Below are 20,805 nucleotides of genomic sequence, written 5' to 3' on the forward strand. Positions count from 1 at the left end.
TGGGGTTTTTCTTCCTGTTTGGTCGACATCAGCAAATAACGAAGAGAATTTTTTGTGTGCTCCAAGGTTTTGGTGTTTTGTGAAGATAAGAGACGTGCCAGAGATTGATTCATTCTCTAATTGGTGATACCTCTTACTCGTTACTCTTTTGTAGTTTGATTCCGTATACTTGAAGATTGTTTGTACCAAGTATATGATGTTTTTGTATGCCTCTAGTTTTATCTAGAGAAGAACTTTTGTATTGCTCATTATTGGTGATAGTGGATTTGAAGCGGCTCTAGTAGTCCCGTGGTTTTTAGTCTCTCATTGAAAGGTTTTTCACTCTAAAATTTATTGTGTCACTTTTACTTTTAATTACCCTATTTGTTTGCATCCTCATTGGTTCATTCGGGTCGGGAAATAGTTTAGCCAAACGAAGATTAATTCCTCATTTTTTATATCGTTCGTGGCTAGGTGGTCGTTTTTCCCAACAGATTGGTATTAAAGCTTCGGCTCTTGTTCTTGAGTTAAGACTTGTTTGAACGATGGAAGCTAATACGGGTATGATGGTGAGTTTGAATGGTTCCAATTATCATGTTTGGAAAGGCAAGATGGAAGACCTTCTTTATGTGAAGGATTATTATTTTCCTGTTTTTAGTATCGATAAACCTGAAAATAAAACTGATGAAGAATGGAATATTTTGCATCGGAAGGTTTGCGGGTATATTCGGCAATGGGTTGATAATAATGTTTTGAACCATATTAGCTGGAGAGTCATGCTTGAAGAGTTGTATGCTCAGAAGACCGGGAACAATAAGTTGTTCTTAATTAAACAGTTGATTAACTTGAAATACCGTGATGGAACTCTGTTACCGATCATTTGAATGTTTTTTAGGGTGTTATTAATCAGCTTGCGGGTATGGGTATTAAATTTGAAGACGAGATACAACGTTTATGGCTTCTTGGTACGTTACCGGATTCGTGGGAGACTTTTAGGACATCGTTGTCCAACTCTGCAGCTAACGGTTTTATTACTATGGAATTGGCTAAAGGTAATATTATAAATGAAGAAATGAGAAGAATGTCACAAGGTTCCTTTTCATAGTCAGATGCCTTGGTTACAGAAATTAGGGGGAGAAGCCATAGTAGAGGTCCGAGTAATAGAGCAAAGCACCGTAGTAAGTCCAAAGGGAAGTTTGAAGAATATGAGTGTCATCTTTGTGGTAGAAAAGGGCACATAATAAAATATTGCAGGCAACTGAAAAAGGAGAACAAGAAGGCTAATTACAACAATAAAAAGAACAACTACAAGAAAGATGACGGTGATGAAGGTACTTCTGAAACTAATACTACCACCGAAGAGTTTTATATTTGTTGTGATTATGATAGGGTGAACATTGCACATGATGATTCGAGTTGGGTTGTTAATAGTGGTGCTACTTGTCATGTGTAATCATAAAGGGTTTTTTATTCGTCTTATACTCTTGGTGACTTTGGGAACGTTAAGATGGGTAATAATGGCTATCAAAGATCGTTTGTGTTGGGGATGTTTGCTTGAAGTTTGATATTGGGATGGATTTGGTTTTACACAATGTGAAACATGTTCCGGATATTAGACTTAATTTGATCTCCGCAGGCACATTAGATGATGATGGTTTTCACAGTACCTTTGGTGGTGGAATTTGGAAACTCACTCGTGGTTCGTTGATTGTGGCACGAGGTGAAAGAACTTCAAAGTTGTACATGGCACATCGAAAGATTTCCAGAGATTTGGTTAATTCGTTGGCAAATTCTGACGTGACCGATATGTGGCATAAGAGACTTGCTCACATGAGTGAAAAAGGGATGTCTATTTTATTGAAGAAAGATGCCTTGTCCGGTGTGAAAGATGTTCATTTGAAGAAGTGTTCTCATTGTATGAATGGTAAGCAAAAGAGAGTTTCTTTTCATAGTCATCCGCCTCATAGAAAAGAAAGTATACTTGACTTGGTGCATTCAGACGTATGTGGTCCTATGAAGACTAGAACATGGGGGCTGCTTATATTTTATCACATTTATAGACGATCATTCGAGGAAGGTATGGGTTTATACTTTAAAGTCTAAAGATCAAGTATTTGATCTGTTCAAGTAGTTTCATGCCCTAGTTGAGAGACAGACTGGGAAGAAGCTCAAGTGTGTTCGTACAGATAATGGAGGTGAATACATTGGTCCTTTTAATGCTTATTGTAGAGAGAAGGGTATTCGACACCAAAGGCCGCCTCCTAAGACACCACAGTTGAATGGTTTAGCAGAACGGATGAACTGAACCTTGGTTGAAAGGTTTAAGTGTTTTCTCTCACATGCAAGGTTGCCTAATTCTTTTTGGGGAGAAGCTTTACATACAACGGTACATGTTATTAATCTTACTCCTTGTATTCCTTTGCATAATGATGTTCCAGACAGGGTTTAGAGTGGCAAAGATGTTTCGTATTGTCATTTGCGGGTCTTTGGATGCAAATCATTTGTGCATATCCCCAAAGATGAAAGATCAAAGCTTGATGTGAAGTCTAGACAGTGTATATTCCTTGGTTATGGGCAAGATGAGTTTGGATACAGGCTATATGATCCGGTTTCAAAGAAGCTTGTTAGAAGTCTTGATGTTGTGTTTGTGGAAGACGAGAGTTTGAAAGATATTGAGAAGACACAGGTAGTTCCTCAGTATAATGATGATCTCATTGATTTGGACCCTATTCCTACTCAGCGTTCTGAGCCACATCACGAAGATGGTATTCAAAATGACGAACAACATGGTACCGATAATGTTGATAATCAAGAGCAGGTGGATTTGGATGAGGATATTCATCCCGAGTTGCCAGCAGATATGCCTACATTTGTTCCACTCGGGAGGTCTACGAGAGATCGTAAACCTTTTACTCGTTATTCGGCTGTGAGTATGTCTTACTCACTGATGGGGGAGAGCCCGAGTATTATAAAGAGGCCATGGAACATAAGCATAAAAGAGAGTGGTTTGAAGCCATTCAAGATGAGATGAATTCCTTGTATGAGAATAATACGTTTGAGTTGGTGAAGTTGCCTAAGGGCAAATGAGCTTTGAAGAACAAATGGGTCTACAAGTTGAAGACTGAAGAACATACCTCACGGCCTAGGTACAAGGCAAGATTGGTACTCAAAGAGAGGGTATTGATTTTGATGAGATTTTTTCTCCAGTTGTGAAGATGAGTTCCATCAGGGTGATTCTTGGTTTAGCTGCTAGTCTTGATCTTGAGGTTGAGCAAATGGATGTCAAGACAGCATTCCTTCATGGTGATATGGATAAAGAAATATATATGGAGCAACCTGAAGGTTTTCAGGTCAAAGGTAAAGAAGATTATGTTTGTAAGCTTCATAAAAGTCTTTATGGGTTGAAACAAGCACCGAGACAGTGGTACAAGAAGTTTGAGTCAGTTATGGGGAAGCAAGGCTACCGAAAGACTGCGTCTGATCACTGTGTTTTCTTTAAGAGGTTTGGTGATGATGATTTTGTCATTTTATTGCTTTATGTTGATGATATGTTGATTGTTGGAAATTGTTCAGCTGAAGAAAGAATTAAGCAAGTCGTTTTCTATGAAAGACTTGGGCCAGCTAAGAATATTCTTGGCATTCGGATTACTAGAGATAGAGCTTCAAAGAAGTTACACATGTCACAAGAGAAATACATTGAAAAGGTGCTTAGCAGATTCAAGATGTCTAAAGTTAATGTGGTTAGTACACCTCTTACTCCCAACTTTAAGTTAACTGAAAAAGATTGCCCTACTTCTGAGAAAGAGATTAAAGAGATGGATGGTGTTCCATATGCATCAGCGGTTAGAAGCTTGATGTATGAAATGGTATGTACACGGCCTGATATTGCCCATGCAGTTGGTGTTGTTAGTCAGTTCTTGTCAAATCCGGGTAGGAAGCATAGGGAAGCAGTTAAGTGGATACTTAGATATTTACGAGGTACTTCCAAATTGGGTATAACATTTGGAAATGGGAGCCAATGCTTGTGGGTTACACGGATTCTGATATGGCAGGAAATAAGGACAACATGAAATCCACTTCTGGATATTTGATGTTATTCGCAGGGAGTTGTGTCATGGCAGTCAAGACTGCAAAAGTGTGTTGCTTTGTCTACTACCGAGGCAGAGTATATGGCAGCAACAGAAGCATGCAAAGAATTATTGTGGTTGAAAAAATTTATGCAAGAGCTTGGTTTTATGCAATAGCGCTACGTGGTTCTTTGTGATAATCAAAGTGCTATTCACCTTGCTAAGAACTCTATGTATCATAAGAGGACAAAACATATTGATGTGAGGTATCATAGGATTAGGGATGGTATTGAAGACAAGTTGTTTGAACTTGATTAAGTTCACACCGATGATAATTGTTCCGATATATTGACCAAAGCTTTGGCAAGGGAGAAGTTAAAGATATGTTGCTCACTCGCCGGGTTGGTGAGTTCTTTCTCATAGACAAAAAGGGGGAGATTTGTTGGGGGTATTTTTGCCCATGAGAAAACCCAAAAATTATATATTACATGGGTATTACTACTACTATTATTATTTATTAATATAAAAAGAAAAGAAAAAAAAATAGGTTCACGTTTTTTTATGGGCCGTGACCCACTTGGATATGTGATGGTTTTCTAATCTTTTGAGATGGGCTTGTTTTTGTGTGGACAACAAGAAACGTCAAAAGTAATAATAGGTTTTGTTTTTGAGCAATATTCATTCTGCCGAAAAACATATAACAAGAAACTTGGGGTTTTTCTTCCTGTTTGGTCGACATCAGCAAATAACGAAGAAAATTTTTTGTGTGCTCCAAGGTTTTGGTGTTTTGTGAAGATAAGAGACGTGCCAGAGATTGATTCATTCTCTCATTGGTGATACCTCTTACTCGTTACTCTTTTGTAGTTTGATTCCGTATACTTGAAGATTGTTTGTACCAAGTATATGATGTTTTTGTATGCCTCTAGTTTTACCTAGAGAAGAACTTTTGTATTGCTCATTATTGGTGATAGTGGATTTGAAGCGGCTCTAGTAGTCCTGTGGTTTTTACTCTCGCCTTGAGAGGTTTTCCACGCTAAAATTTACTGTGTCACTTTTACTTTTAATTACCCTATTTTTTTGAATCCTCATTGGTTCATTCGGGAAATAGTTTAGCCAAACGAAGATTAATTCCGAATTTTTTAACGTTCGTGGCTAGGTGGTCGTTTTTCCCAACAGATTGGTGTCAAAGCTTCATCTCTTGTTCTTGGGTTAAGATTTGTTTGAACGATGGAAGCTAATACGGGTAGGATGGTGAGTTTGAATGGTTTCAATTATCATGTTTGGAAAGGCAAGATGGAAGACCTTCTTTATGTGAAGGATTATTATTTGTCTGTTTTTAGTACCGACAAACCTGAAAATAAAATTGATGAAGAATGGAATATTTTGCATCAGAAGGTTTGCGGGTATATTCGGCAATGGGTTGATGATAATGTTTTGAACCATATTAGTGGGGAGAGTCATGCTCGTACTCTATGGACCAAGCTTGAAGAGTTGTATGCTCGAAAGACCGGGGACAATAAGTTGATCTTGATTAAACAGTTGATTAACTTGAAATACCGTGATGGAACCCTGTTACTGATCATTTGAATGTTTTTCAGGGTGTTATTAATCTTCTTGCAGGTATGGATATTAATTTGAAGACGAGATACAAGGTTTATGGCTTCTTGGTACGTTACCGGATTATTGGGAGGCTTTTAGGACATCGTTGTCCAACTCCGCAGCTAACGGTATTATTACTATGGAATTGGCTAAAGGTAATATTATAAATGAAGAAATGAGAAGAATGTCACAAGGTTCCATTTCACAGTCAGATGCCTTGGTTACCGAAAGCAGGGGGAGAAGCCATAGTAGAGGTCCGAGTAATAGAGCAAAGCACCGTAGTAAGTCCAAAGGGAAGTTTGAAGAATATGAGTGTCATCATTGTGGTAGAAAAGGGTACACAATAAAATATTCCAGGCAACTGAAAAAGGAGAACAAAAAGGCTAATTACAAAAATAAAAAGAATAACTACAAGAAAGATGACGGTGATGAAGGTACTTCTGAAACTAACACTACCACCGAAGAGTTTTATATTTGTTGTGATTATGATAGGGTAAACATTGCACGTGATGATTTGAGTTGGGTTGTTGACAGGTGCCATAAGGGATTTCCTGTTGGATATATATTGTAACAGGTCGTTCGGGTTCATAAATGACATTCAAATTATTTTGGGTCTTTTCGATAAAGAGAGACAATTCCATGTGAAGCTTCTTTCCAATCATGTGGTAATGTCTGCTATCTTGTGCAACTACTAAACCTTTTGAGAGAAATGGCCATCTTTATGCCACGGATTACACAAGCAAAACAGATTCTGAGACGATCATTCTCGAATGGGAGGAGTGCAGCAACACCCGTGGACATTCCGAAAGGATATTTTGCTGTATATGTCGGCGAAGAAGAGAAAAGAAGATTTCTGGTTCGCGTATCACTCCTAAGCAGGCCAGAATTTCAAGAACTACTACAACTGGCGGAGGAACAGTATGAGTACGACCATCCAATGGGTGGGCTCACCATTCCATGTAGTGAAGACGTATTTACTGATCTAGCATCACGTTTTGGTGCCTTGTGGTACTTTATTTATCATATAATATTTTTGTAAAGAACATCAGCTAGGATCTTACACATATTTGTAAATAGAGATTCATAACAATTTTTTGTGATATTCAAATTTGGAGCAACCTCAAGTTATTGAACTACATATAACTTATGCAACAAGCAATGACCATTTGGATGAAATACTTATTTCACGTTCTTTAATTTTTTGTAGGCTAACCAAATGTATATACAAAAGGCGAAAGAAGTGTATTTGATTACTTAAGAATCTGTTTATAGAAAAAAAAAGATTGAAACAAAGGAAAAGAGTCACGCGGTAAAGGATCAACACATTAGTCATGCAATTGACATCAATTACAGTTTCATTCGTTGTGTTTTGTTCGCCAACCAAAACGATTCATTGGTGCATCACAAACAAGGTGGAATTCGATTGAGTTGGAGTTCAGGCTTGACTCCCCTAAGTTCAAAGTTGAAATACGTGGTTAGCTGGAATGCTTCACCAGCTGTACAAATATTTTACGTAAAACGCAATACATGGTTAAAAACGACAAACAATTTGTGTGGGTTATGTACATTAATTAGCCTGCGATCACAAAAGCCGTATACCATTTGTCACTATTGGCGTTACGGTCATAGCTAGTCATTGATAATTTTCAATCACAGCCGTACTCTAAACCTTATTATACAACTAAATAAGTTTTTATCTCAAAGGAATTCAACATGTCATCTTTTATGATGGTCAAAGTTCTTGTACCTGGACTCACGAGTGTATGTGTTACTCGTTAAAGGTACCAAAAGAAAGATTCTTTCTAGGTCTATGGAGACACGAATCATAAGCGGATAAAACAGTCACTATAGAATATATATATATATTTTTATGTTGCCGATTTCTATAGTGAGAGGTTATTGTACTGAAATTTAACAGAAATATCTCTTAATCATCTACTCTTATCCTAATAACGTAGATACTCCTAATATATTTGTAATTAAGGTCAATGGGTCCGTTATGTTGTAACCATGTCAGCTGAGTTTTTTCAAATTGCTACGACAGGTTTGCCAAAATGAGAAATCTATGCCTTAAACAGGTCATATATGAACCACACAAAAAATTCATTATTGGTTATTTGGTTATAATGCGGAATGTCCTACGTATTAAAGGTTAGGCATCTAACATCAGACAGGGGCCATAAGGGATTTCCAGTTGGATATATATTGTAACAGGTCGTTCGGGTTCATAAATGCCATTCAAATTATTTTGGGTCTTTTCGATAAAGAGAGACAATTCTATGTGAAGTTTCTTTCCAATCATGTGGTAATGTCTACTATCTTGTGCAACCAGCTGGCTATTTAAGCCATTCAGTATTTCAAAGCAAATCAACCACAACTTCCATACTCCAAAAAGTCTTTTACCGAGTCATTTTTCTCCATCAACGTACTTCTTGTAGAAACACTACTAAACCTTTTGAGAGAAATGGCCATCTTTATGCCACGGATTACACAAGCAAAACAGATTCTGAGACGATCATTCTCGAATGGGAGGAGTGCAGCAACACCCGTGGACATTCCGAAAGGATATTTTGCTGTTTATGTTGTTAAGAAGAGAAAAGAAGATTTCTGGTTCGCGTATCACTCCTAAGCAGGCCAGAATTTCAAGAACTACTGCAACTGGCGGAGGAACAGTATGAGTACGACCATCCAATGGGTGGGCTCACCATTCCATGTAGTGAAGGCGTATTTGCTGATCTAGCATCACGTTTTGGTGCCTTGTGATACTTTATTTATCATATAATATTTTTGTAAAGAACATCAGCTAGGATCTTACACATATTTGTAAATAGACATTGGTAACAATTTTTGTGAAAATCAAATTTGAGCAACCTCAAGTTATTGAACTACATATAACTTATGCTATAAGCAATGACCATTTGGATGAAATACGTATTTCACGTTCTTTAATTTTTGTAGGCTGAACTTTAACCAAATGTATATACAAAAAGCGAAAGAAGTGTAAATGATTAATTAAGTATTAATTTGTAGATAAAAATGATTGAAACAAAGGGAAAGTGTCAAGCGGTAAAGGATCAATACACATATTAGTCATGCAATTGACATCAATTACAGTTTCATTCGTTGTGTCTTGTTCCCCAACCACAACGATTCATTGGAGCATCACAAACGAGGTGGTATTCGATTGAGTTGAAGTTCAGGCTTGACTCCCCTAAGTTCAAATTAGAAATACTTGGTTAGCTGGAACGCTTCACCCGCTATACAAATGTTTTACGTAAAACACAATACATGGTTAAAAACGACAAACAATTTGTGTGGGTTATGTACATTAATTAGCCTGCGATCGCAAAAGCCGTATACCATTTGTCACTATTCACATTACGGTGATAGCTAGTCATTGATAATTTTCAATCACAGCCGTACTCTAAACCTAATTATACAACTAAATAAGTTTTTATCTCAAAGGAATTCAACATGTCTGCTTCTATGATGGTCAAAGTTCTTGTAACTGGACTCATGAGTGTATGTGTTACTCGTTAAAGGTACCGAAAGATTCTTTCTAGGTCTATGGAGACACGAATCATAAGCGGATAAAACAGTCACTATAGAATATATATATATATATATATATATATATATATATATTTATGATGCCGATTTCTATAGTCAGAGGTTATTGTGCTGAAATTTAACAGAACTATCTCTTAATCATCTACTCTTATCCTAATAACGTAGATACTCCTAATATATACTTGTAATTAAGGTCAATGGGTCCGTTATGTTGTAACCATGTCAGCTGAGTTTTAACAAATTGCTACGACTGGTTTGCCAAATGAGAAATCTATGCCTTAAACAGGTCACATTTGAACCATACAAAAAACTCATTATAGGTTATTTGGTTATATTGCGGAATGTCCTAGGTATTAAAGATTTGGCATCTAACATCAGACAGGGGTCATAAGGGATTTCCGGTTGGATATATATTGTAACATGTAGTTCGGGTTAATCAATGCCATTCAAATTATTTTGGGTCTTTTCGATAAAGGGAGACAACTCCATGTGAAGCTTCTTTCCAATCATGTGGTAATGTCAACTATCTTGTGCAACCAGCTGGCTATTTAAGCCATTCAGTATTTCAAAGCAAATCAACCACAACTTCCATACTCCAAAAAGTCTTTTACCAAGTCATTTTTCTCCATCAACGTCCTTCCTGTAGAAACACTACTAAACCTTTTGAGAGAAATGGCCATCTTTATGCCACGGATTACACAAGCAAAACAGATTCTGAGACGATCATTCTCGAATGGAAGGAGTGCAGCAACACCCATGGACATTCCGAAAGGATATTTTGCAGTTTATGTCGGCGAAGAAGAGAAAAGAAGATTTCTGGTTCGTGTTTCTCTCCTAAGCAGGCCAGAATTTCAAGAACTACTGCAACTGGCGGAGGAACAGTATGAGTACGACCATCCAATGGGCGGGCTCACCATTACATGTAGTGAAGACGTATTTGCTGATCTAGCATCACGTTTTGGTGCCTTGTGATACTTTATTTATCATATAACATTTTTGTAGAGAATATCAGCTAGTATCTTACACATATTTGTTAATAGACATTCGTAACAATTTTTTGTGAGATTCAAATTTGAAGAAACCTCAAGTTTATCGAACTACATATAACTTATGCTATAAGCAATGACCATTTGGATGAAATACGTATTTCACGTTCTTTAATTTTTGTAGGCTGAATTTTAACCAAATGTATATACAAAAAGCGATAGAAGTGTAAATGATTACTTAAGGATCAGTTTATAGAAAAAAAGATTTAAACAAAGGGAAAGAGTCAAGCGGTAAAGGATCAATACACATATTAGTCATGCAATTGACATCAATTACAGTTTCATTCGTTGTGTCTTGTTCCCCAACCACAACGATTCATTGGTGCATCACAAACGAGGTGGAATTCGATTGAGTTGGAGTTCAGGATTGACTTGTCACACCCCGCCAAAACGTAAGTGCGGGCGCGTGACATCATGTATACCGTAAGTATATGATTATCGCCAACATAGTAGCATTAGGATACCATTAGTTTTAAAAGTGTTTACAAACCATAACATGATTTTGAACAAAATAAGTTTGAGACAAAATTGGGATTTCTCGTATATAACCCTAAATATCAATAGGGTTATACAAGCAAACCCTTCCAAAAGGTATCCTAATTATGATTCCTTACGTGCTTGTTAATTCCATGAAAAACATACGTTTTAAAAAGTCAACACAATGGTTGGTGAGTTCACTGGTTTTGATACTCGTATGAAAATACGTTATTCATAAATCGTTGAATCGGTTCGTAAACAAGTATACGATAATCTGTTGAAACAAATACGATGATCCTCCGTAGACTAGCTAATTCTATGAATTAATATGACGAACCCTGAGCCTATAACCAAACCACGACTTATAACTGTTTGCCCTGTTCAAATCTCACAGATGGAATATACGCACCCTGTTTCGATGCAATATCGGAGGTTAGCGCGACTAACCTAACAGTAGGGGGAAATGTCAACGTCAATAGTACTATTCGTATATTCCTATGGCTAACTCCGTTAGCTAATGGTTATAGTATGCAAGCAAGGGACTTATAGCACTACATAGTTCAACTCATGTTCGCATAAGGATTGTGTGTTTTGTTTCTAATTATCGTATATAAAAGAAGTTGCGTATGTTTTCCACCCCGAATAAATAAAACAGTAAAACCGTAAAAAATGGGGTAGTGAAACTCACCTCGTGAGTTTGGTGGTTGTTTCGCTAGCAATTTCGGATTAACAGTTCGCCGCCTTCACACGTCCTAAACGCGTAAGGTCAGTTAGTTCTTTATCGACTCGCAAGTCGGTTTATGCTAGTCGTTTTCACCCAACTAGTAGTTTAGTTGTTCGTGCCGGTTGTTTTCACCAACCAGGCGTTTCATGTATTGTGTCGGTTGCTTTCACCAATCGATCGTTTCGTTTCATTTAAGGTGTCGGTTGCTTTCACCAACGGATCGTTTCATTTATTGTGTCGGTTGCTTTACCCAACCGATCGTTACGTTTATTTTATAAATAATGTTTCACACGTTAGTATTGGATGACCCCTTGGTATAAGTTTTTGTGTCTATATTTAAAGATACATATTTATATATCTATATAAATATAAAGAATATACCTGTAGTGTATCCGCCTCGTAATATTTGTGACAAATTCGTGCCATTTAACTAACAATACTTTTTCGGTTGCATAACAAATATATATAATAAATTTATACATAATTAAATACATAATAAGAATATAATTCTTATTAGTGTCGCTTTCAATTAGACATAAACGATTCGCTTGGTCCGATAATAAATATAAAAAAAATTATATTTATTTTTAAGTGACATTTTGTTAAGTTACATTAATACTTGTGGTAAAGCACAATATATATATATATATTCGTTCGAAATCTCCCAACTGACTTTATATGCCTTTTTGATCGTTTAACTTGTAAAAATTATTATTTTTACGTCATATGTATATATATTCAAATTATATCTTTATGTTCAAATCACCGCCTTGACACAACTATCATTTTCGACATTCCACGTGTATTTCGTTAAATTCGTTTCTTCCTTTCTTTGTCAAAAATGTTTGTCGTCTTCAATGATAGATTACGTATAGTTTTTTTTTATTATTTAAAATCACCACAAGCATTTTTAACAAAAACACTTATAAAAATCCATTTCTATTTATTTCTATAAAATGCTTTTGGACTTTTAACGGTACGTGTTTATTCTTCAATTGTAAACCGCGTGTACTCGTTTATCTTTATATATTCAAATCTAAATACTTGTATATAAGTTTATTTTTCCATCTTTCTAATAAAATATAACCTGGATATAATTTATTTTTGTACAAACTCCAACTTTTTAACACATGAGATTATATGATATTTTTTCTTTAGAATTTGTAATCATAATTTAAGCTCATCTTTCATAATCTTTATTTTGTATGAAGAAAATATTTTTAACAAACATGTAAACACCATCTTTTACAATAATCTTGTACATAATCACCATTTACATGTTTTTAGATAATATTTTTATAACCCTTTCAAATCTTAACCAAACTCATACTTATCACGTTTAAGCCTAAGTTTTAGCATCATTAAACACATTAGTTAGCATTTTGATTGTTGGGTGTTAGAGCTAGCATAAACGCTCTTTATAAACATGAAAAGATAGTTTTAAAATAGATTAGCTCACAATGCTCAAAATTCGGGTTCGTTTAGGATAATGAAACAAGAAGACTTGAGCTAGTTCCTACTTCCAAATGCTCGGCCCGTCAACTTCACGTTCCTAGTTGTTTCTTTAGATTAAAAACCGCTAACGGTCCTGGGACGCTCGGTTTACGGTAAGAGACCGAAGAACAATTCGGGCCAGGTTTTGGGTCTAACAGTGGACCGTACGTAGCGGTGTCTCGGGTCGGGTTTGATGCCACAATCAGGTGTTAGACTGGTACCAGTGGGGATGGTTTATGGTGGTGATTAGACGATCTATTTGAGAGTATTTGAGAGTATGACCCACAATCAGTTACTTGAGAGTATTTGAGAGATGATCTATTAAAATCAGTTATTGCGACCATTAATTGCTACTTTTATTAGCTGAGACGATCTATTTGAGAGTATGACCCACAATCGAAGATGTCTAGGAGTGCGGAATCCTCCTAGACTCGTTTATGATGTTGGAGACGAAGAACACGATAACACACAAACAAACACACGAATAAAATAACCAGATCTGCAGACCGCTTTATATATTAATCAAAACACATTACATACCGAAAGAGAAAACATTGTTACGGCCGACCTGAGGTGAGCTCTACCTCGGGTCTGCCCATGAGATTCTCCCTGTCTGTTTTCTCTAGTTAACTTTTCTGCTCTCACTCTCTCTTTTTCTTATCAACAACATTAACCCTAAACATAACACACACATATATGGATAAATATCTTCGCGGGCTTGGGCTTGGGCCTCAAGGTGAAGTTGTTCTTAACTTCACCATGTACCAACAGGTGAAGTTGTTCCTAACTTCACCAACACGTGAAGTTTTTCCTAACTTCACCAACACGTGAAGTTGTTCTAACTTCACTAATGACGAAGTTGGCTCCCTCCACAACTTCTCCCCAATTAGTCGGAATTGCATAGCGACGGTCACAAAATGCACCAATTCCACCTCTTAGAAACAAAAGAACTTAAATCAAAATACTTAATAACATAGCGATACATTTATACAAAACTTCTACCCCGAGCACAGACAATGGAACCGTAGACAGTCAAGTGAAAACTAAACCATTCGATGGCAGATTCGAGTCTTTCATAAGCGGCATGGGAGAACTACAAGGAAAGGGAAATGTTTCATACTTTGTGCTTCGACAATGCCAACCTTGTTCAAATGGATCAACATCAACTTATCGAGTGTTTCTCAATTGGCTTCGGTTTGAATCTCTTCAACCTTGTTATATAATGTGATAATGCATGTTTAGGATAGTCCATCTGACAACAGCTTTGTTGACCTTTTCACTAAAGCCATTGTTCTATTTTGATTAAAACAACATATCTATCTTTTTGTATATAAAATTTGTATATATTTTTTAAATATGTCACAATTTTAGAGGGAGAAAATGAGTTAATGTTAACTCTCCAAAAAGATTTTACTTTTGCTTTAAGTAAAAAGAAAATTAAGTCATTTGACTTGCCAAAAATATTTTTTATTTTTTTTGTAATACTATTTTGCTAAGAAAATCAGAAAAAGTTTCAAAAGTATATTCTCTTGTTTAGAGGGAGCTCCTGTTCAGAGGGAGTCGATCAAAACATTTTGAGAAATCGATCCGACCTTTGGAAAATGATAGAAAAATGTCTTAGGTGAACCTAGCACATGGAAATAGTAGATCAAAAGCCAACAAGATCGTTGCTTGATGTGTAGATAATCTTAACAAATGAGTAAGTATCATAGTGATATAAACTTGAATATCTACCATTGATTGCTAGTGGTTACACTCTTATGAAGCGGTTGTCGACTCTATATAAGTCATATTAATGAAGGCAAAATTCCAAATAGTCAGTCATGCACGAGTTCAGTAGTGATTGGTCACAGTGAAAATTATTTCTTGCTTTAGCTTCACATATTGAAAAATGTTAAAAAAATATTGAAAGAGCAGAAATACTGCAAAATACTCAAAAAGTATTCAAAAATCAACAACAAAAATGTTGATAATTTTATCAAACAAAAAGGGGTATATTAGAACCACGTAACGTGGGGCAAACAAGTAAGTCCTAAACACTTTATATGAAGACATAAGTCAACAAGGCTAGTAAGTCCATGGTTCAACCTTTACATATTGTTTGAAAGAAAAGTTTGCAAAAAGTCTATGAAGTTCAAAATGTTTTGATCAATCATTGGGGTCGGAGTCAATTCGGGGTGATACTAATGAACACAAACTATGCCCGAGGTATGATGGAGTATGTAATATGTTGGATTAACAGAGGACCACACAAGTACTATGCGTAACTATACCTTAACGTATCACGGTGAAATCAAAATACTTCTTAAGCATAAAGTGGACCAACAATATTTGTATTTCACGTTCTTTAATTTTTGTAGGCTGAATTTTAACCAAATTTATATACAAAAAGCGATAGAAGTGTATATGATTACTTAAGAATCTGTTTATAGAAAAAAGGATTTAAACAAAGAAAGAATCACGCGCTAAAGGATCAATACACATGTTAGTCATGCAATTGACATCAATTACGTTTCATTCGTTGTGTTTGGTTCACCAACCACAACGATTCATTGGTGCATCAAAAACGATGTGGAATTCAATTGAGTTGGAGTTTAGGCTTGACTCCCCTAAGTTCAAATTAGAAATACGTGGTTAGCTGGAATGCTTCACCCGCTATACAAATGTTTTACGAAAAACGCAATACATGGTTAAAAACGACAAACAATTTGTGTGGGTTATGTACATTAATCAGCATGCGATCGCAAAATCCGTATTCCATTTGTCACTATTGGCATTACGGTTCATAGCTAGTCATTGATAATTTTCAATCACAGCCGTTATTCTAAACCTAATTATACAACTAATTAAGTCTTTATTTCAAAGAAATTCAACATGTCTGCTTCTATGATCGTCGAACTTCTTGTACCTGGATTCAAGATTGTAAGGCTCGGTTTTGTTATTAAGTCTTTCATATTTGTAACTCATATTAGTTTACGTTTATGTCCATTTACGTTTGTATGTATTGGGTCGAGGCCTTGATGTACTTGAAGCCTATTGGGCATTTGTTAATGAAATGGGTGTATGACAATACACACACAATATATTGTGTGTGTATGGCATACACCAAGACAACCCCTTGCATTATTATTATCTAAGACTTACAAACTATCTCAACTTCCCTCACCCTCTTCTAGTTTTCGGCCTCCCCTACACCACCACAAGATCCGAGATCTCGGTCTAGTTAGTTGTTTCCGCCAACTAGTTGTGAGGTTGATCCAAGAACGACTAGTACTTAGTTTGTTGGGTTGTTAGATCCGGTCACGGGACCTACAATTGGTATCAGAGCTTTCAGGCTCTACTAGTTGTAAATCTTGGGTCACAACCTTGGATTTTGGTCTTGTGTGTGAAAAGACGGTTTTTGAAGAAAATAAGTGGGTTTCGGGTTCATAAATTTTTCAAAGTTTCAAAGAAAATAAGTGTGTTCATGTTAAAAATGATAAAGTTTGGTTGAAAAGTTAGTGTATTTGGTGTTTGAATCTTCAAGTGTGGTGTTAGAATAGTGCATGTGTTGGTGTTTGTGAAAGTTTATCACAAAAGATGTGTATTTCAGGCTAATGGATATGTTTGAGAAAGGTGACCTGAAAGTGAGTTGGTGAATTACCCTTTTTGTTTGAAATTCTCAAATACAATTATTGGTTCGATTACTTTTGTCATTCTCGCGTACAATCACTCCAATCGCTTACATTCCCACTTTCGCTTACACTCTCACACTCGCATACATCTTGCCAATCGCTTACACTCACTCACTTACATTCGCTCCTTAGCATACACTCACTCGCTTACATTCCCTCCTTCGCTTACACTCTCACACTCGCATACATCTGTCTTGGTCGCTTACAATCATTACAATCGATTACATTGTTTACTCGCTTACATTACCCACTCGCTTACAACATCAGACTCGATTACTTTCTTTCATTCGCTTACAATCTCAAACTCGCTTACATTGTCTCATTCGCTTACAATCTAATACTCGCTTACATTGCCTCATTCAATTACAATTTGTAATCTAAAATATTCTAAGGCATTTGTATTCTAATTTCTTCTATTTAGAATACATTTAACTAAGGAAATTTTTCACTCAATTACTTTCATCTCATTCAATTACAATTTGTAATCTAAAATATTCTAAGTCATTTATATTCTATTTCCTTCCATTTAGAATACATCTAACTTAGGAAAATTTTTTACTCAAATAAAATCTTTTGGCTGTCCTTTTTATTCTAAGTCAATTGTATTCTAATTGAAACTTTGTTACACTAGAATACAATTTTACATTAGAATACATTATACTTGGCTTTTTAGCAGGGGTTTATTCAAGTGTTATTGATACATGGCATTTCTTATTCCTACAAGTGCTGAATCCGTGCAATATTTAATGTTTGAGAAGGAGGCTGGTGCCATTTCTAAGCCTCCAAAGTTGATGAAATGGACTGTGCACTAGTAGAGAAACAAGGTTTTGATGCGGTGAAAATGAGCTTTAGATGCGGTTTTAACCGCGTCAAAAATTAGGGCCTCAAAAGCTATACTTACTTTAGACGCGGTTTTAGAAACCGCATCAAATGCTTCAAAAACCGCGTCAAATGCTCCACTCTAATTTCCAAAGAAACCGCATCAAATACTTCAAAAACCGCATCAAATGCTCCACTCTAATTTCCAAAGAATAATTTTAGCCACCCTTTTAAACCGTGTCAAATACCTCCTAACCGCGGCGAATAAACAACTCACCTTTTCAAAAAATATTTTTAACCACTCGCAAACCGCGTCAAATGAGCATTTATAATTTGTTATTATGGCGCCAAATCCAGATTTTAACCTCCCAAATCTATTTAGACCGCCCAATATTATCCACCAAAATAACACAATTAACCAAAATGCATTAAATCCATAATTTTACAATATAAACTTCAAAATATAGCAAGACCAAAATGCATTAAATCCAAAACCGTCAATCTATTAAACAAAATACAAATCTAAACTACAAATACTTCATACCAAACTTCATAAAAAAGCCCGGCATCAAGTTCTCAAGTAAGTTGTTGATCTCTGTTTCGGTAATAAATGTCATGTCGTGCACCATCTTAACAAGAAATAAAATAGATTAAGTTAGCATTTAAGAAAATCAAATAGTTATAAAATATAAAACACTTACAAGGTCAGAAAATTTGTTTTGATAAGTATGCACGAAATCAAACATGTATTTGAGCACCATGAAACCACATTCCCAATTGGATGGTTGTTGTTGACACTACAATAAATTAACAATTAATTATTTAAAACTTAAAAAAATAAATCAACTAAGAAATATAAATCATACCGGAACCATTGTCCATGTATAGTTGACTTCACTAAGAGCAGACTGAATTACTTCCGAAAGAAGATATTTAGATTGATCCTTTCTTCCCGCTATCTTTAGAGAATCTAAAATATATACTCATGACTTTTTGGGGATAATAACGAATAGGGACCAATGATTGCTAAAAAAAAAAACTTAGAGAATAATTAAGTACATATAAAATAAAGAAAAATTAAATAAAATAGACTAATAAGTAAAAAAATATATAAATATAATACCCGTCTAAATATGGTGCAAAGAAGTATTCTTTATCTTCATGAAAGCTACATAGACGGGAGATATGTCCTTCAACTTCCGCGCGATTTGAACGGCACCAATCACCTGTGATCGTATTCGCATTAAAGAAGGCGCATCGGTTGAAATTCTTTAATTTTCTCCAAACCTATCTTTACTCCTTTGGACTGTAAATCTTTATATGTAGGTTTAGCTACAACTTGGTTCACTTTACCTTTAGCCTTATTTTGCTTCGCCTTTTGTTGTCGGCTTTGAGGCTTTTGAACCGACTTCATTCCGGCAGTTTTTATCTAAACAGCATATAATTTATTATTATATGAAATCAAAATTAATTATTTTATACATTTTAGGACAGCATATAATTTGTTATTAAATGAAATCAAAATTAATTATTTTATAATAAAGAATGGCAACTGAAGTAATGAGCTAACAGCCTAACTAATCAGCATAATCACACATACTTCAGCCTCGTTTTTGTCCCCAAATTTTATACAAGATGATTTTTTTGTGTTCTTAGTTAGTGTTCAGCACATGTTATTTTAAGTATTATTACTTTCTTAATTTAATATGTTTCTATATGAATCAACTCTATGCAGAAAATGAGGATCAGCTTATCTATCTAGGTAGGCATATAAAAAGAAGTAGAACAAACAAATTAATTACCGTTTGTTGTTGAACAGGCTGATTTTGAAGCTGTTCAAATGGATCAAAATTGGAGTCGAGAGAAGCCACATTATCTATATTGTCGAGAAAAGCAGTATCGACCACAAAAGTACCATTATGAACTTCGGACGAACTTGGCATCTAAAACAATAAATAATTTGTTATAATATAAAGTAATAAAACAAACAAACTAAAGTATATAAACCACCTCTGGTCTGTAGCCTTGAACACTCGTTTCAATATCACAAGTGCGTGTTTGGAGTGAGGTTTGAAATTGACTAGATGCACTGTGAGTAGAGACATTTAAAATCTGCAAGTAACAAAAAAATATTATAATGAATACTAATAATAAAAAGATAGACTAATATAGAGTTAATTTATCAACCAAGTATACCTTTATCGCCTTTCGTGGCCATTGAATAAACTTATTTACTGTGTGCTCCATGATTGATAATCCTTCCTTGACAGACTCGTGAGGGATAGGAATGTACAAATATTTTTTATGGACATAATCAACGTGTACCTTCACGCAATGTTCATGCATGAGAATATCATCTACATATCTATCACGTGTAGGATATGCGTGGTCATTGGCTAGAGTTGATTGATCACTCCTTGAATCAAACGACCATAGCAATTCACATTGATATATATTCTGCAAAGCCATATAACGCTTTGATAAATAAATCTATTTATATATCTATAAGCTTTAAATTATATGACTTGTATAATACCTCGATATCCGAATATACAATATGTGAGCCACCCGGATCAGAGCCATCAAGAGTTGAGCTTTCGCGCACACTTTGTCTCTTCCGGCTCATGTTCACCTCTAGGGTCTTGTCCACCCTTTCCCTACAATCTTTAAAATACCCTCCTTGAACTTGTGATTTCCGTATAAACTCAACATCAAATATTACATAATATATATACAAATACTTACAAAAAAAAACTTATATTTATATAATGTCATTACCTATACAATATGAAACTGCCCGTGTTCGCCCCATGCTCAGGTCCAAGAGTTTCAATTAATGGATCAGATTGCCCATTACCATAAGTTCCATATTAATCAGCAAACTATCATATTAATATTTTCGACACTATTACAATAATAATATATATAATACACAATATACTTAGCTTATTCGGTTAACCTTAACTAAAGAAAGTCATTCCACTTTGTTTCATCGAGATAATTATACTTTAGAATAGGATTTTTTTTATCATTTTTCCATTCATTAAAATCTTACTAAAATAACCGGTACGCATATTTCTGGCTCTTCTAATTGTAACTTTCTCTGCATTATCGTTTGGAATATGCCAAGCAACCTAATTATTTAACAAACAACAGGTAAACATATAAATTAATTAACGCTTATTTCATATCTCTAAAAAGTTACAAAAAATACAAAAAATAAAACAGATTACCTTAATTTCCAACCAAAACTTTCTCCATTCTTCCTTTGTAATTTTGTCGTTTGGAATCCAATACGACAAACGTTTTTTAGATGACACTCCAAGCTCTGAATCAAAGTAATTTGCGGTTGGTCC

General features: G+C 35.3%; 1 protein-coding gene and 1 long non-coding RNA gene across 2 annotated transcripts; one reads left to right on the forward strand and one right to left on the reverse strand.

Moving 5' to 3' along the window:
• The first annotated feature begins 6,354 nt into the window (after positions 1-6,354).
• On the forward strand, positions 6,355-6,684 carry LOC143534520 (auxin-induced protein 15A-like). The gene has a single exon (XM_077028987.1). The coding sequence runs from the start codon at positions 6,355-6,357 to the stop codon at positions 6,682-6,684; it is 330 nt and encodes a 109-aa protein (XP_076885102.1).
• A 12,038-nt stretch (positions 6,685-18,722) lies between these two features.
• LOC143534504 (uncharacterized) lies at positions 18,723-20,067 on the reverse strand. Its single transcript, XR_013135563.1, has 4 exons — positions 19,986-20,067; positions 19,646-19,906; positions 19,252-19,561; positions 18,723-18,878 (listed from the first exon to the last, which is right to left on the reverse strand). It is a non-coding gene; the product is annotated as an uncharacterized LOC143534504 (long non-coding RNA).
• Positions 20,068-20,805: the final 738 nt, after the last annotated feature.

The sequence above is a fragment of the Bidens hawaiensis genome, unplaced genomic scaffold (assembly GCF_021521415.1).
Source record: "Bidens hawaiensis isolate Kalapana, Puna unplaced genomic scaffold, B.hawaiensis_p1.1 tig00010169_1, whole genome shotgun sequence".
In the NCBI taxonomy this organism is placed as follows: domain Eukaryota; kingdom Viridiplantae; phylum Streptophyta; class Magnoliopsida; order Asterales; family Asteraceae; genus Bidens; species Bidens hawaiensis.

Bases quoted from the DNA above. Each gene is read 5' to 3' on its own strand.
- LOC143534520 (XM_077028987.1), top strand. From the start codon at position 6,355: ATGGCCATCTTTATGCCACGGATTACACAAGCAAAACAGATTCTGAGA.